Below are 18,300 nucleotides of genomic sequence, written 5' to 3'. Positions count from 1 at the left end.
TTAAGGGCATAGCTTAAAACACCTAGGCTAAAAATCTGTGCTTAGCATAGTGTTCGGCCCGATTGGTACTATGCTGTATTGGTCATTGCATCCAGATATATAATACAGCAAGTATTGTTACACCAACAAGCCAGGACTATAGGTTTTGTCAATGGTTGTTAGTTGCTTAAACTAAAAAAGCAGCAACCATGGCTTTGTTGACTATGATATAGATTTTTACTTGTTTCACAGGCTTCTTTATGTTAACTGTATTCTCACGTTGCAGCATGGGCGTTTAACCTTTTATCTTTCTTACAAAATGCCCTGCTGTACACTGAGGCAGGAGGAGGCCACCACAACAGCCCAGACTGCCCCATTGTCATTCTGTATGTGGCAATCATCATCCCCATACTGAATGACAATGGGCGGGGTGGGGCTGCTCTTGTGCTCTAGGAGGAGTGCGAGGTGGTTCCATCAGGGGGCTGAGGCTTCTCGCAGGGGAGCAGTGCTGCTCCCTGTAATGGCCAAAATTACGGACAAAAGGCGTCCTTAAAAGGGATCCTCACGGACAACGGACGTGACGTCCATTTTACGGACGGTCCGTGAAATTTACGGACGGTTGGTCCCCCTCTCAGGATAATGGGCTCATATTAATGCGCTGCCTGCAGCTGGGGGGAGAGGGGGAGGGGCTGAGCCGCTCCTGCGGGCACACCCGTCTGCGCCACTGCACGAGATGCCCCTATCACGTGTCACCTTGGAACCTCAGGGCTGGCTGAGGTCCACGCATCTCACCTGGTGAGCGGTAAATATGTGGACTGCAGGAGGTGCTTGTACCTTGCATGGGACAGCGAGAGGCAGCTGACTGGGCGAGATGGTCGTACCTCAGCGGGACAGTGTGAGGCAGCTGACTGGGGAAGATGCTCGTACGTCAGTGGCACAGCGAGAGGCAGCTGAATGGTCGAGATGGTCGTACCTCAGTGGGATAGTGTGAGGCAGCTGACTGGGTGAGATGCTCGTACCTCAGTGGGACAGTGTGAGGCAGCTGACTGGGTGAGATGCACATACCTCAGTGGGACAGCGTGAGGCAGCTGAACGGCCCCCCCCGCGGCGGGATGCCTGGCTTTCACCTTGGAGATGCCCTGTAGGGGCTATCTCACAGGGAAAAGCCAGGACGGGTTCCTAAGGCAAGCGCGGAGATACCCCTTCGGGGGTTGATTCCGGCGCTATATAAGAAACATAATAATAATAATAATAAAGGGTGAGATGCACATACCTCAGTGGGACAGCGTGACACGGCTGACTGGGTGAGATGCACATACCTCAGTGGGACTGCGTGAGGCAGCTGAATGTACGAGATGATCGTACCTCAGTGGGACAGCGTGAGGCATCTGAATGAGTGAGATGGTCATACCTCAGTGGAGCAGAGTGAGACAACTGTCTGGGTGAGATGCACATACCTCAGTGGGACAGCGTGAGGCAGCTGACCGGGCGAGATGCACATTCCTCAGTGGGACAGCATGAGGCAGCTGACTGGGCGAGTTGCTCGTACCACAGTTGGACAGCGTGAGGCAGCTGAATGGGCGAGATGCACATTCATCAGTAGGACAGCGTGAGGCAGCTGACTGGGCGAGATGCACATTCCACAGTGGGACAGCATGAGGCAGCTGACTGGGTGAGTTGCTCGTACCTCAGTGGGACAGCGTGAGACAGCTGAATGGGCGAGATGCACATTCCTCAGTGGGACAGCGTGAGGCAGCTGAATGGATGAGATGCACATTCTTCAGTGGGACAGCGTGAGGCAGCTGACTGGGCGAGATGCTCATTCCTCAGTGGGACAGCGTGAGGCAGCTGACTGGGCGAGATGCTCATTCCTCAGTGGGACAGCGTGAGGCAGCTGATTGGGTGAGATGCTCCTACGTCAGTGGGACAGCGTGAGGCAGCTGACAGGGTGAGATGCTCGTATGTCAGTGGGACAGCGTGAGGCAGCTGAATGGGCGAGATGCTCATTCCTCAGTGGGACAGAGTGAGGCAGCTGACTGGGTGAGATGCTCGTACGTCAGTGGGGCAGCGTGAGGCAGCTGACAGGGTGAGATGCTCATTCCTAGGTGGGACAGCGTGAGGCAGCTGACTGGGTGAGATGCTCGTACGTCAGTGGGGCAGCGTGAGGCAGCTGACAGGGTGAGATGCTCATTCCTCAGTGGGACAGTGTGAGGCAGCTGACTGGGTGAGATGCACATTCCTCAGTGGGACAGCGTGAGGCAGCTGACTGGGCGAGATGCTCATTCCTCAGTGGGACAGCGTGAGGCAGCTGAATGGGCGAGATGCACATTCCTCAGTGGGACAGCGTGAGACAGCTGACTGGGCGAGATGCACATTCCTCAGTGGGACAGAGTGAGGCAGCTGACTGGGCGAGATGCTCATTCCTCAGTGGAACAGCGTGAGGCAGCTGACTGGGCGAGATGCTCATTCCTCAGTGGGACAGCGTGAGGCAGCTGAATGGGCGAGATGCACATTCCTCAGTGGGACAGCGTGAGGCAGCTGACTGGGCGAGATGCACATTCCTCAGTGGGACAGAGTGAGGCAGCTGACTGGGCGAGATGCTCATTCCTCAGTGGGACAGCGTGAGGCAGATGACTAGGTGAGATGCTCGTACGTCAGTGGGACAGTGTGAGGCAGCTGAATGGGCGAGATGCTCATTCCTCAGTGGGACAGCGTGAGGCAGCTGACTGGGTGAGATGCTCGTACGTCAGTGGGACAGCGTGAGGCAGCTGACTGGGCGAGATGCACATTCCTCAGTGGGACAGTGTGAGGCAGCTGAGTGGGCGAGATGCACATTCCTCAGTGGGACAGCGTGAGGCAGCTGACTGGGTGAGATGCTCGTACGTCAGTGGGACAGCGTGAGGCAGCTGACTGGGTGAGATGCACATTCCTCAGTGGGACAGTGTGAGGCAGCTGAGTGGGTGAGATGCACATTCCTCAGTGGGACAGCGTGAGGCAGCTGACAGGGTGAGATGCACAATCCTCAGTGGGACAGCGTGAGGCAGCTGACTGGGAGAGATGCTCGTACGTCAGTGGGACAGCGTGAGGCAGCTGACAGGGTGAGATGCACATTCCTCAGTGGGACAGCGTGAGGCAGCTGACTGGGCGAGATGCTCGTACCTCAGTGGAGCAGCCTGAGGCAGCTGACTCAGTGAGATGCTCGTACGTCAGTGGGACAGCGTGAGGCAGCTGACAGGGTGAGATGCACATTCCTCAGTGGGACAGCGTGAGGCAGCTGACTGGGAGAGATGCACAATCCTCAGTGGGACAGCGTGAGGCAGCTGACTGGGAGAGATGCTCGTACCTCAGTGGGACAGCGTGAGGCAGCTGACAGGGTGAGATGCTCGTACCTCAGTGGGACAGCGTGAGGCAGATGACTGGGCGAGATGCTCATTCCTCAGTGGGACAGCGTGAGGCAGCTGACTGGGCGAGATGCTCGTACCTCAGTGGGGCAGCCTGAGGCAGCTGACTCAGTGAGATGCTCGTACGTCAGTGGGACAGCGTGAGGCAGCTGACAGGGTGAGATGCACATTCCTCAGTGGGACAGCGTGAGGCAGCTGACTGGGAGAGATGCATAATCCTCAGTGGGACAGCGTGAGGCAGCTGACTGGGAGAGATGCTCGTACCTCAGTGGGACAGCGTGAGGCAGCTGACAGGGTGAGATGCACAATCCTCAGTGGGACAGCGTGAGGCAGCTGACTGGGAGAGATGCTCGTACCTCAGTGGGACAGCGTGAGGCAGCTGACAGGGTGAGATGCACATTCCTCAGTGGGACAGCGTGAGGCAGCTGACTGGGAGAGATGCTCGTACCTCAGTGGGACAGCGTAAGGCAGCTGACAGGGTGAGATGCACATTCCTCAGTGGGACAGCGTGAGGCAGCTGACTGGGAGAGATGCTCGTACCTCAGTGGGACAGCTTGGGGTGTTCGGTCTGGATGAGATACACAGCTGGCGTGCAACAGCTTGAACTAGATGAAAGAGAGGACACACACATAGCTGGACGCGATGAGATACCATACCTCAGTGAGGCAGCATGAGATGACCGGACTGGGTGAGGCAGAGCTGGAATGGAACAGCTTCAAATGCCTGGCAGGGGTACAATCTTACACTCGCACATGGGATAGATGTAGACATCTTATGCCTCACTCTGGACGGCTTGAGAGATCTGGACTGGATGATACATTCGCACCTGACATGATGGGGCAAAATGGTCTCAATTCACAAAACGGTGTCAATTCTGATCCTTGCTTCCTGACTGTTGGGCTGGTAGGTGGCAATTAATGGGGGTGGGACCCTCACAGGGCTTCTTCGACACTCGTGGCAGACAATGGCAGCAGCCACATGCATGTTAGCTAGAAGGTTCTTGTTCCCTGACCCAGGCCCGTCGGGATGGCCTTTTTTGCTCCCGCTGCCCTTTATATATTTAGATGTACCTCGAGGGGTAATCCTTTCTGTGTCACCGTTTGTGCATGTTTCAAACTGTTTAGTGACAGCTGTCCCCATTACTCAACGAGTCATCATTTCGATTTGTCTTTTTTCTGCTTTTGTGGTATATTTCGGCTACAACACAGCAACAACAACCCTTGATGTGAAGGCATGGAGCACAGTGGATGAGAGGAGCGGGTGTGGGCAGGGGTACGCTGCTTTTAATGGCCTGAACCAACCACAAACGCTCCGCTCCGAGGGGGCTGAGAAGTGCACGCAGCAGAACACTCCCAAGGAGGACTTTAAGTGGGCCGGGTCTCACCAGTGCTAAGCACTGGAAATTTTTTAAAGGGGGCCTCGAAACTGGTCTCCATCAGACTCTGTTTTGTGCCCTGGCACAGGTGGTCTGGGTTTTCCGGACTGCAGTGAGAGCAGGCGCATGGATGTGTGCTGCTCATGATGCTCGTTTCTCACTAGTGGAGAAGTTATGGCATGACGTCATGCCAGGTGAGCGTTGTAGGGGAAGGGAAATCCTTTAAAGAGAGTCATGTTCTACCTGGATTTCACTTCTCTTTTTGAAACGCACGAGCCGCAAAATCCCCGTAGTGTCACCAGGGCTTTAAGTGGAAGTTTCTTCAATGTTGTATATAACAACAAGCCACAGTTGCTGCTTATTTATCTTATGCAACTAACAACCATTGGCAAAGCCAATAGTCCTGCCTTGTTGTAGGTATGATGTTACTTGTTGTATCATATGTCTAGATGCAATGACAGAAACAGCAAAATTCAAGTCAGGCGGCACACTATGCTAAGCACAGATTTTTAGCCTAATTGTTTTTAAGCCACACCCGTAATTACATTGACCACGCCCCTTTGGGAGACCCCACAGTATTATCATCCCACTTAAAGACCTGCCTCCAAGTATTGAAACGAATTCGCTAACAACAGTGTGATGTCCACAACACAAATTGTTTTAAAAACAGAAATGTCCATGTGAGTTTTCTTTGTTCTGTCTTAAAATTGTTACAAAGTAAATGAATGCATCTGCAGTTGTTCTAAAATCACTGATAACTTATTTCGCACTTGGGGTGTGGCTAGTAACAGCTCGACTGCCGTGACGAGAATGGTGTGTGGGGGCACCTACCAATGAGGAGCACTTACCGTGCCCACCAAAAGAAGCGTGAGAGCCCCTCAATGCTGCCCAGCTGCTCTAAGAGGCAGGGGTATGCCCAGGAGTGAATACAGTCGGTGTGCCGTAAGGCCAGTTGGCTCTCAGACAGTTTGTGTTCTTGTTCGCGGGAGCACAGGCCTAGCACTTCATGTTTGATTAACCCTTTTAGGGTGGGGCCAACACTGATCTGCTTATGGTTGATCCCATGCTGTAAGAGCACACATGGCCACAAGGCGCAAAGAAAGACTGGAGCAATGTGGCCACAGTAATTCCCAGTGGGACCATTGATTCCACTGCTCCCCTCCATCAATTTTCTTCTAAGTCAACTTAAGTCAATCAGGGCTAGCAATTTAGCCGGGGCTTTCCTTTTTTTCCCTGGCCAAGGCTGATTTGCATATTATTGGCCAGGGCTAAAAGGTGTAATTACAGTTGTCTGAGATCGAATTATGCATTTTAATCCATCACTTTGGCGCTAAATGTTCTGACATGCAGAACAAGAGAAGGTTCAGGGTTGACAAATCTCAGCTTCGGAGGTTTGTCCAAACCAAGGTAGTCAATGTGAAATCTGTTAATGCCGCGAAATAATGCATCCATTCAGAACTTTATAAATCCCAAAGAGGTGGTGGCGAAGGCGTGTTACAATAGCAAAGGGTTCTCAGGGCCCGCTGACCACGCAGCAGATATCATTCCTACTATTCCCTGCAGAGAGTGTGACCCTTGCTGCTTCCATCCGATCAGTGCCAGTGTGACCTGTGGTACAAGAGACTGGCTGGGTCTCAGCCAACTCCCCAGTTTCCTTGGAAAGTGGCTCCCAGACCTCTGCCCCAATGGAAACCATCCACCACACCACTAGGGAGACCTGGGGCAGCGCCCCTATCTAATGGCACCGCCCCTAAAAGCACCACCACTGCTCCTTGGCTCCATAACCCAGTGCTTCTGGGACATTGTTGCCAGACTCCTGGCCCCTATACTACCAATAGCTGCCCCATGACCTGCGCCCACAGACAATACCCACCAAGGAGGTCAACTTCAGCTACCTGGTGGTGCCCCACACCTGGCACCGTAGGGCCACATTTTTTAGAAGCCACTGGGTAACTTTTGTTTAGTAGAAAGAATTATATGTTGTATTTTTAAGACTGACAAGAAGAGGTCCTACGGATACTAATTCTGATAGACCAGTTCCACCACTCCTCACTTTTAAGAGCTTCCTGCTGACACACTTTATGTAACAGGGAGAGTCAAAAACTCAGACTTGTAGTGTAATTGTATGGCAATATTTTGGTTACAATTGTCCAAAGAAGCATCCGTGGAGTTTCTTCCAAGGCAGAGCTGGGGAACTAGGGACACTGAGCACTATGCACATTTCACAGTCATTCGGAGACATCCAAGGTGGGTGGTTTGCATTGGTTGTGCAGTTTTCCCACATGCGTTGCTTTGGACGAGAGGGAAGAGTTCTGTAAAATCATCTCTTTCCCCCTTTTGTGTTCCCTGTCGAAGTAAATGCTGTAACTACTGGTTCTTTTCGCACCCCTCGTCCAGTGCTTAATCTGTGCTGGTGTCTGCCAGTGCTGGGCACAGCACCGTAGTGTTAAAAACACCAGCAATTACTTACTACAGCCCTCCACATGGTGGCGCTGTGTGCCTGTTTTTGAGAGAAGCACAGCAGTTTAACAATCAAACACACACTTGAAAAACATAGTTCTTCTAGCGCCTTCAGGCCATTGTTGCTGCTTTGGGTGGCCTGGAATTGTCCAAGCAATCACATGTTTATTAGTAGTGTGATGTTTAACAGAGAGTGTTTATTCTGGCATGTGGCAGTGGTGATGGCAGCGCCAGTCGGTAGTGGCTCCTGGTAAAGGCTTTGGGCCTAGCGTCTGCTTTTATTTTTTTTACAATCGAAGCACCGACCTCACCTCGAACCAGAGCAGCGCCCACACGTTCTTAATATTCCTATTTACAAAGGGGGAGTCGTGTGAAAGAGCACGTGCTCTTCTTCGAGGCCGCGCGCTGCTTCCAGAAATCAACGTCACGTGAGCACCTCTTGGGCTCGCACCTTGGAGAATTCAGGGCCGAATGTCCTTCTTCCGTCCCCGCGGATCCCACGTCTGTCTGTCGTCACTGCCGACTCAGAGGACACAGGTGGGTAGAGGGGCCTTGTGTTGCTGGGCTGATACAATAGACCTTTCTCCGGGGGGCACCACGAAGGTACTGAATTGCACGGTTTCACCGAGAGAAAGCCGCCTGTATAATGTTGCGCAGTTATTTGGCATTTTGTATAGCGCACAATAAAGTTCCCCTTTCGAAGGCATCGCGGCGCTTTCAAGTAATTCAATAGTGCCTGTGCTTGTACACGGGTCCATTTCGAACAGTGTAATCTGGTGTGGCGAGTGTGGCGAGACGTGCGATCCTCCACGGTGAACACCACTGCCCCTGGTTTCTAGCACACTAGTGCAATGCCACGAGCGCCCCAGCAGGCAGTGGGGTTCGATGGTCAAAGAGGTCATACATTCATCCAGTGATTGCGCATGACCTGGGAGGGGGAGGGGGGGGGGGGGACTGGAAATATTACTGAAGCGGTTCTACTTCATTAGTGCAGCAAAGGTTCTTGCACCACAAGTGAGGGCTGGGCCGGGTGATTCACGAGGCTCTAGCACATTAGTATGGCGACGGGTCCTGTACTGTAAGTGATGAGTGTGCAAGATTGCTCAATGAGTGCGGGGCGCTAGTGCAGCGATGGTTCTTGCACCACAAGCGAGGGCTGGGCCGGATGAGTCTGGAGGTTGTAGTCCACCAGGATAGCGACGGTGCCTGTACTGTAAGTGTGGGGTGGGCAGGAGGACGCACGGGTTCTAGCAGATCAGTTAATGGTGGTTCCTGAACTATGAGCGATGAGTGGGCAAGACTGACCAAGGGGCTCTAGTACATCAGTGACGCCGGGTTTCCTGTACTTTAAGTGTGAACTGGGCAGGATGATTCAAGCGGTTGCAATACATTGGGGTTTCTGTACTGTAAGTGTGGGGTGTGCAGGGCATTCACGGAGCACTCGAACGTTAGGGTAGCGGAGGCTTCTGTACTGTAAGTGTGGGGTGTGCAGGGTACTCACGGAGCCCTAGAACGTTAGGGTAGCGGAGGCTTCTGTACTGTAAGTGTGGGTTGTGCAGGGTACTCACGGAGCCCTAGAACGTTAGGGTAGCGGAGGCTTCTGTACTGTAAGTGTGGGGTGTGCAGGGTACTCACGGAGCCCTAGAACGTTAGGGTAGAGGAGGTTTCTGTACTGTAAGTGTGGGGTGTGCAGGGTATTCACGGAGCCCTAGAAAGTTAGGGTAGAGGAGGTTTCTGTACTGTAAGTGTGGGGTGTGCAGGATACTCACGGAGCCCTAGAAAGTTAGGGTAGAGGAGGTTTCTGTACTGTAAGTGTGGGGTGGGCAGGGTACTCACGGAGCCCTAGAACGTGTAGAGGAGGTTTCTGTACTGTAAGTGTGGGGTGGGCAGGGTATTCATGGAGCCCTAGAACGTTAGGGTAGCCAAGGCTTCAGTACTGTAGGTGTGGGGTGGGCAGGGTACTCACGCTGCGCTAGTACGGTAGGGTAGCGACGGCTCCCATGTGGGTGTACTAGAGAGGAGTACTACAGGGGTTCTTTGTGTTAAGATGCCGGTGGGTCACAGTGAGGGGGGGGGTAGGAGGGGGTGGAATTCAATGGTTGTAGACAGTGCTTGCAAGGAAAAATAGAAGTGCAGGTACTCTGTACCAGAGTACCTGCTTGTTTCTGAGAAGTGCCGGTACTCTCCATTTAAAAGTATAGCATTTCTCTGGTGAAGTGCCGGTACTCTCCCTCTCAAAAAAAAAAGTCCCGGTACTCCGTACCGGCCCATTTGAAGCACTGGTTGTAGAACATGAGTACGGCGAAGGGTCCTGCTGTACCCAAGGAGTTCTGCTCCCATGATCGCACTGTAGAGTATGTACCGTAAGTGGTGACCAGACAGGATGAGTCAGTGAACTCTGGACCACGAGGACAGCATTGACTGACGTACTATCATGGCTGCAACGGACAGGATGAGTCAAGGGGTCCAAGAGGGCTAGTTTAGCGATGGTCCCTGTTCTCCAAGCGGAGGATTGGGCAGCATTACTTCCGGTGTCAAAACATTAGCATATCACTCGTTTCTGGATTGTAGGGAGGGCTCAGACTGACTGACACAATGTATCTTAGAACTTCAGGCGATCAGTGGTTACTGAACTATAAGCAGGGATCACACTGATGCCTCAATGCATCAGAACATCAGCATACCACTGGGTACTATACTGTAAGCAGGAATCACACTGACTGGCTCACTGAATCCTAGAACATTAGTAATACACGTGCTGCCTGGACTGTAAGCAGGAATCACACTGACTGGCTCACTGAATCCTAGAACATTAGTAATACAGGTGCTACCTGGACTGTAAGCAGGAATCACACTCACTGACTGACTCACTGAATGCCAGAACATTAGTAATATAAGTGCTACCTGGACTGTAAGCAGGAATCACACTCACTGACTGACTCACTGAATGCCAGAACATTAGTAATATAAGTGCTACCTGGACTGTAAGCAGGAATCACACTCACTGACTGACTCACTGAATGCCAGAACATTAGTAATATAAGTGCTACCTGGACTGTAAGCAGGAATCACACTGACTGGCTCACTGAATCCCAGAACATTAGCAATACAAGTGCTACCTGGACTGTAAGCAGGAATCATACTCACTGACCGACTCACTGAATGCCAGAACATTAGTAATATAAGTGCTACCTGGACTGTAAGCAGGAATCACACTCACTGACTGACTCACTGAATGCCAGAACATTAGTAATATAAGTGCTACTTGGACTGTAAGCAGGAATCACACTGACTGGCTCACTGAATCCTAGAACATTAGCAATACAAGTGCTACTTGGACTGTAAGCAGAAATCACACTGACTGGCTCACTGAATCCCAGAACATTAGTAATATAAGTGCTACCTGGACTGTAAGCAGGAATCACGCTGACTGACTCACTGAATGCCAGAACATTAGTAATATAAGTGCTACCTGGACTGTAAGCAGGAATCACACTGACTGACTCACTGAATGCCAGAACATTAGTAATACAAGTGCTGCCTGGACTGTAAGCAGGAAACACACTGACTGACTCACTGAATCCTAGAACATTACTAATACACGTGCTGCCTGGACTGTAAGTAGGAAACACACTGACTGACTCACTGAATCGTAGAACATTACTAATACAAGTGCTGTCTGGACTGTAAGCCGGAATCACACTGACTGACTCACTAAATCCTAGAACATTACTAATACAAGTGCTGTCTGGACTGTAAGCAGGAATCACACTGACTGGCTCACTGATTCTCAGAACATTAGTAATACAAGTGCTACCTGGACTGTAAGCAGGAATCACACTGACTGACTCACTGAATCCTAGAACATTCCTAATACAAGTGCTCTCTGGACTGTAAGCAGGAATCACACTGACTGGCTCACTGAATCCCAGAACATTAGCAATACAAGTGCTACCTGGACTGTAAGCAGGAATCACACTGACTGGCTCACTGAATCCCAGAACATTAGCAATACAAGTGCTACCTGGACTGTAAGCAGGAATCACACTGACTGACTCACTGAATCCCAGAACTTTAGTAATACTGAGGTCCCTGGGCTGCACGCAAGGATCACACTCGATGAATCAATTACTGTACCAGTGGTTCCGGGTCACACTGTATTGCTCAATGAACCTCAGTGTCGAGGTAGTTACTGTATCATAAGGACAGATCTCACTGAATGACTCACTGTGTCCTAGAGCATCAGTACATAAGTGCTCCCTGGACTGGAACAGGAGCCACGTGGATGACTCCATGGAGCTTTGTCGTACACTCAGTGGCAGGCGGCACAGCATGATTTAAAGGGGCTGTTGAGGGACCCGTGCTCACCCCCTCCCCCCTCACACCCACACACACACCCACAGCCGAGGGCGCCGCGAGCCTAGCGCTTACCTGCTGGAGGTAGAGGAAGGCGGGCGCGCAGGCCATGGAGTGCGGAAGCATGCCCGGGTTGGGCAGCAGCAGGCAGCCCGAGTTGGCCATGGAGCACAGCATGTAGGGCCGGTGCCCGCTCCCGCAGGCTCTCCGCAGTGAGTGCGCGCTCCTCCGGTGCCTCCGGCTTCCGTGCTGCCGTCTCGGCCAGTCTCCGCCGCTCCCCTCCACCGCGCGCCTTCACCAGCCAGGCATGAGGGCTTGCCTTGGTCGAGTGCCCTTTGCCCTGGGTTACAACCGTGCCACCCCCGGCGCCCACTCTGCGCACCCAGTGCCCAGTCTACAGACCCAGCAGCCTGTCTATGAACTCAGCCCCGAGTCTGTAAACGCAGTGCCCATTCCAGGTGCCCCGTGCCCAGTCTGTCCACCCGCCTCCCGTCTACAGACCCAGCGCCCGCTCTAAGAACCCAGGAGCCAGGCTAAGGGTTGAGGGATGCCCGCAATGCCCAGGATACAGACCGGCGCAATCTGCAATCCCAGTGGCCAGACTACACAACCACTCTACAGACCCACTGCAAACACCCAGGGACCAGACTACCAACCCAGAGCCCAGCTCTGAACCCAGCGCCCACTCGACCGACCAGGGTCCAGTCTACAGACCCACTCTCACGTCTACTCACCCAGCCCCAGTACACAGACCAGCCAACATACACACTCCGAGCCAAGTTTATTAAAGCAGAGCTCCTTCTACAGACCTGCGTGCAGACTGCACACCTCCGCCTAAAGAATAAAGATCAAGCGCCAATCCACGGACCCCAGCCACCAGTCCGCAGACCCCCAACCGCAACTGGCATAGTATAGAACCAGCGCCTAGTCCACAGACCTCACCCCAGGCTACAGACCCCGAGACTAGTCCACAGACCTCACCCCAGGCTACAGACCCCGAGACTAGTCCACAGACTTCACCCCCAGGAGACAGACCCGGCGACTAGTCCACAGACCTCACCCCCAGGAGACAGACCCCGCGCCCAGTCAGCAGACCTCACCCCCAGGTGACAGACCCCGCAACTAGTCCACAGACCTCACCCCGAGGAGACAGACCCCGCGACTAGTCCACAGACCTCACCCCCAGGAGACAGACCCCGCGACTAGTCCACAGACCTCACCCCCAGGAGACAGACCACGCGCCCAGTCAGCAGACCTCACCCCCAGGCTACAGACACCGCGCACAGACCTCACCCCCAGGAGACAGACCCGCGCCCCGTCCGCAGACCCTGCCCCCGGTGCCAGTCTGAGAGCGCTCCCGGTGCGCGGCGCTCGGATCCTCGCTGCCGCCGCTCCTGCGCCCGAGCCCGCGGGACGAGTATACGGTGCGACCGAGGCGAAGGCTGGGCGGAGGCGCGTGTGTATGATCGCGCCGGAGTGAGTACAGGGGAAGGAAGGGCTGTGCAGCGCGGGGAGGGAGGGAGGGGGAATCCCCCGTGTATTCAAACATCAAACAGAGCACTGTATAAAATGAACAGAATCTGTAATGACACGAGAACAGCTGATCCTGCATTTAACTCTCTCGGCGCCGTGCAGCGTGAAGGCATGCTCCGATCCCCGCCCCTCCCCCTCCGTCAGACGGCCATCCTCTCCTCCTCTCAGTCTTATGTACAGAGGTGCCTTTCGGCGCTACGCACGGTGTCAAAGCCGCTTCTAACCTCACCTCGTGTATCCTCCTACCCAGTCCCGCTGGTGAACTGGTGGAGTAGCTCAGTTTGTACATGCACCTGTTGCGGATATATGAGTTAAACCCGCATATGACGAGTTAAATGCATTCAGCCGCTCACGCTTCCTAGGCCGACGTAATGAGGACCTAATTTTATCAAGTAAGAATCGTTTTTATTAGTATGTGTGGCTGTCCTTGGCTCCGTTTAAGGGTTTTTTATCAATGAAAACGGCAAAAAATGCAATGTCACAACGTGTAATTAGAACAGAAATACATCAGCATAACATTAGCATAGCATTAGGGGGTGCTCCTCGTGCTACCCCCACACCCACAGCCTCAGTATTCCAAGCCCGAGGTCGTCACTTCCGTGTAGAAGGGCAACAAATACGAAACTGTAGGACGAGGCAATGGAACGCTGTAGGCGCAGCATTCACAGCGAGGGCGCTGCGCAGCGGGAGTCAGGCAGGGAGCGTCTACCTTGTATCAGGCGAGTCTCCGGAAGGCAGGTTGGGCTGGAATAAGTACAGGGCTTGGAGAGCGTCTGGCGAAGCCCTGAAAGGCCAACGGGGCTGGGCCTCTGGAATCACCATAGGGCTGAGGAAGTGCAAACCTCGTATAAGAAGAGTCTCAGAAGGGCCGACAGGACCAGGTATGTCAGAGAGTGGCAGGATGGGGTCTCTGAAAGCTTTGCAGGGTTGTGCCTCTGATAGGCCTGCGCGGCTTTCACCTCTGGTAGGGGCTGGGCCTCTGAAAGGCTGGTAGGGCGGAGTGCATCATGTGGAGTGTAGATAATCCTAGCAGGGAAAGGTCTGTCCACATCCCCCACCCTCACCTTCACCCTCAGGGGAGCAATGCCGTCCTCTGATGATGTCACACGCCTATTATGTGAGCATTTCCCATATACCCTATAACAAAAGGTGTGAGCACGTCATGGCTAGGTTTCATTGAGGACGCTACGGGGACATCATGCCAGGAAAGGATTATCAAAAGAGGATAGATTCCAGAAGTTGTTAGGACGGATATTGGGTTCGATTCACTCTCAATCCAGAGGGTAAATCATCTCAAAGGAGGCGATGCCCTCTTCTTGCTCACGGTCCAAGTCATTCACGAGCGGGAACTATTTGAGGGATTTGCTGTTTTTGATTGCCGCCATGTCACCGCGCAGACTGAAGCCATGTACTGTCTGTCCCGTGAACAGCTGACATCAGGACATTATTCCCATTTCCGGGCCTGATGGGTGCAGTTTCTGTCCTTTACCGCGCATGCGTTGGTTTAGAACCCCAAGGCCTAGGGTGACCAACTGGCATTGGTGCAAATTCAGGACGGTGAGTGTAAAAATTCAGGACAAAGGGTCAAAATTCAGGACACAAATTCAGGACAGGAGGTCAAAATTCAGGACAAAATATTAGGACAATTGGATAAGTTTTACAGACACGTCAGAGGTCGCGCAATAGTATATAAGTAAGCCCTGCCATATCCAAACATATTCAACCATTTGCAAACCTATCCATCATGTATCCTTCCATCTATCCTTTCACTCATCCATCCCTTCATCCAACCTTTATCCGTCCATCCACCCTTTCACCCTAGCCATCTGTACATTCATACATCCACTCTTCTACCCATCCATCCATCCATTCACTCATCCATCCCTCCATCCACCCTTTCACTCATCCATCCATTATCCATCCATCCACCCTTTCACCCTATCCATCTGTACACTCCTTCATCCACTCTTCTACCCATCATCCATTCACTCATCCATCCCTCCAGCCATTTACCCTTTCGCCCATCCAGCCATCCTTTCACTTAATCATCCATCCACTCAGTCACTCATCCTCCCTCCCATCCACCCTTTCAGTCATCCATCCATCCTCCCTTTCTCTCTCCATCGACCCTTTCACTTAGCCATCCTTCCTTCCATCCATCCACCCACCCATACATCTACTCATCCACTCATGAATCCATCCATTGACCCATCACTCATCCATCCTTTCTCTCATCCATTTATCCTTTCACTCCTTCACTCATCTATTCATCCTTTAGTCCATCTACCATCCCTTTCACTCACTCATCCATCCTTACATCCACCCTTTCACTCATCCATCCATCCATTCACCCTTGCACTTATCAATTCATCAATCCATCCATCTTTTCACTCATCCATCCACCCATCCACTCACTCATCCACCTTTTTACTCATCCATCCTTTCCCTCATCCATCCACCCTTTTACCCGTCCAGCTACCCTTCCACCCATACATCCAGCTATTTACCCTTTCTCCCTTCCACCACTCACTCATCAATCCACCCATCCTCTTTTATTATCCATCTATTCAATCTTTCATTCATCCATTCACCCTTTTACTAATTCATCAAGCCAACCACCCATCCCTTCACTTACTCACTCGCCCACCTTTTCATATTAATTTTGAGCTGAGCGTTTTTGAGCTGAAGGAGCCATTCCTGGACTGGGACAGAAGCCACCCAGGGCAGAGACAGGATCCACCACAGGTGGGGGGGGAGGGACAGGAGCCATCACTGGGGGAGGGTAGGCAGGAGGGGAACCAGGATCCACCAGGGTGGGCACAGGGGTGGGCATGCGATATTCTAGTATCATCTTGGTCTCTTCCAGGGTGGGATAGGGCTCCTCACCCCCTCCTGGACAAGACAATGAGAAGTCAGTCTCTCTTTCCAAAGTGTTACTTTTGTCATGCCCCACTGTGATGTACAGCACTTAAAGGAGATATTCCAAGAGAACTAATTTATCAGTTTGTCCTCCATACTTTGTTAGTGTGGGTGCGATTGTGTCATTTCTTTATTTTATTGTATTAAAGACTGCATGTTTGAAGAATCGAGGTTTGTTTACAATTTAGTGACAGTAATTAAGCTCTGTGCTGTGAAGAGCGTGCTGCCTCGGTGTAATCCAGACCGGTTGTAGGATGTTTGGGGCCCTGGGCAGAAAGGGAATGTCTCACACAAATTGCAGAGCCATGACGCATTCAGGGCTGCTTGCATCTGAATAGATGCCCCCTGCTCCTGAAGCTGCAGCCCCCTCCCCTCTCAGTCACCTTCGATCACCTTCGAGCACCTCTTAACAGCGCATCAAGGGCTGGAGGTGTGAGGGGTGGGGGCTGCAGCTTCAAGAGCAGGGGCATATTCAGATGCAAACAGCCCTGAATGCGTCATGTCACGTCTAGAAGGGAGGTGAATGGAAGCTGTGCAGGCTTCAGGGAGGTGCGACCGGTGCCCGGTTAAAATTACGGACAAATGGCGTCCGTTAAAGAATCCTTCACGGACAACGGACAGGCGGCCGAAATTACGGACTGTCCGTGAAATTTACGGACGGTTGGTCACCCTACCAAGGCCGTCAGTTTCTGTTGAGTTCGGGTACCCAGAGGAGTATTCTCTTGTTGTAGGCAAGCGACGCACCTGGTGGCAGAGAATGAAACGAGTTACATCAACCAGGGGCACAGTGTGGGCTTCCACAGCAAGAGGCGGTTCCTACCAGCTGCCCCATTCATAAAAGCAGGAGCATCGCGGCCTCTCCCCTGACCTGGTGAGACACAGCGAATCATGAACCGCGCGCCCCTCGTTCAGAAGGCATTGTGACGTCGCACCGCAGCGCGGCTCCGCGCGTCAGTCAAGAGCTCTGCCCTTGACGCGTCGGGCTCCCTCCCGCGGGCCCCAAGCCCCACGCCCTCGCCTTGCAGGGGGCCGCACGCCTCGGCCTGTATTTCAACTTGCCTGGTGGCTCCTGGCATTTATTTCGAGCCAGGGGTGCCCCAACTTGGTCCCCGCGCCTCCTTGGTGCCTATCTCCTTATCAGTGGGCAATCATCGAGTGTCGGGTTCCCCATTGGTCCAGAAGCGACCGCCGCTCCACCCAGGCCGCATCAGCGCACCCTGACTCCGTGCTGGGCATATTTAGAGGGTCGGCCCCTCTCTTGGGTCAGCACCTCCTAGGACCTAGGCCGCAGCTGGTTGGCTTCTTCTGCCTCCTTGTTGCTCTAAGCCCACACTCACGGGCTCCTAAGTCGACAATTTCCTTCTCAATTTCCTTCTGGGAGCTCCAAGGCCAAACTTGTCCACCAAAATGACATTGCTGTTTTTGGCAATTTGGGGCTAATTCTGTTGTAGTGATCCCATCACCCTTATCCTGTAGTGTCCATTCCTGGCCCAGAGCGGTCTGGTGTGGAATGGGAGCTGCTTTTGGGATCATTGTAGTCGAACATGATTGCGGCTGCCCTGGAACGAGGATATTGTAAATGGAGGTGAGGAGTTTTTGTTGTTGTTGGGGGGTGGGGGGGAGGTCCAGTATTGTCATGATTTTGTGTGCGTGCAAAGCATTTTATTGGTTCTACTTTTATACCAATTGTACTGATCCTTTATCTGCTTATATCCTGTTCGGTCTCTTATTTCGCTTGCAGTTGTTTGTTTTAAGCAGTGGGCAGGCTGTCTGAGGTAGCGGTCATGCAGGAAAAAGGAAACTTGCCCTACTCAAATGAATCCAAGCCTAATTGGGTGGCGAAGGACCCCAAGTCTGAGGTTTAGGTTCTAACTAACCCCCACAAGCAGGTTTTCCCCTTAGAGGTCCAGGAAGACAGGGGCATGAAGCCCAGAGTGCCGCCACTGGTTGGCCGTGTCCATCTGAGCCTGAGGGAGGGGTGGAGACCATGGTGCTAGAAGTTGGGGATATACCTGGCTCCTCAAGGGTGGTCCCAGTAGCAGAGAACCCCAACACCCTCCCCATCCACCAGGTACCTCACAAACCTGCACAAGAGTTGTCCGTGCTGGGAACCCCAAAGATAGAGTCGAATGAGATCCTCCGAACCCATGGGCAATCAGGGTTTCTCGCTCCAGACAGTAAGGACAAGACTTCAGGCCACTCATCTTCAGATGCCACCATGACATCGTCCCATGGGATGACAAATAGGTTTCCAGTGAGGCTTTGCCCCGGCGTGTT

General features: G+C 52.7%; 1 protein-coding gene across 5 annotated transcripts in view; it reads right to left on the bottom strand.

The window, feature by feature from the left end:
• The window catches only part of RBFOX3 (RNA binding fox-1 homolog 3), a 446,314-nt gene that overhangs the window by 253,425 nt on the left and 174,589 nt on the right, over window positions 1-18,300 (bottom strand). For 3 of the 5 annotated variants that reach the window (XM_086931063.1, XM_086931061.1, XM_086931065.1), the window contains exon 1: window positions 11,647-13,013. The exons of 1 other annotated variant lie outside the window; for it this stretch is intronic. In XM_086931063.1, the coding sequence (XP_086787189.1) occupies window positions 11,647-11,748 (102 nt within the window). In that variant the 5' untranslated portion in view covers window positions 11,749-13,013. Of the gene's footprint in view, window positions 1-11,646; window positions 13,014-18,300 lie in introns of those variants that run through there. One more of the 5 variants, XM_086931062.1, reaches the window with a different exon arrangement.

Source organism: Lissotriton vulgaris, chromosome 7 (genome assembly GCF_964263255.1).
Source record: "Lissotriton vulgaris chromosome 7, aLisVul1.2, whole genome shotgun sequence".
NCBI classification, from domain to species: domain Eukaryota; kingdom Metazoa; phylum Chordata; class Amphibia; order Caudata; family Salamandridae; genus Lissotriton; species Lissotriton vulgaris.
The sequence above is the reverse complement of the archived record's forward strand: the minus strand, read 5'-3'. Positions and strand labels throughout refer to the sequence as shown.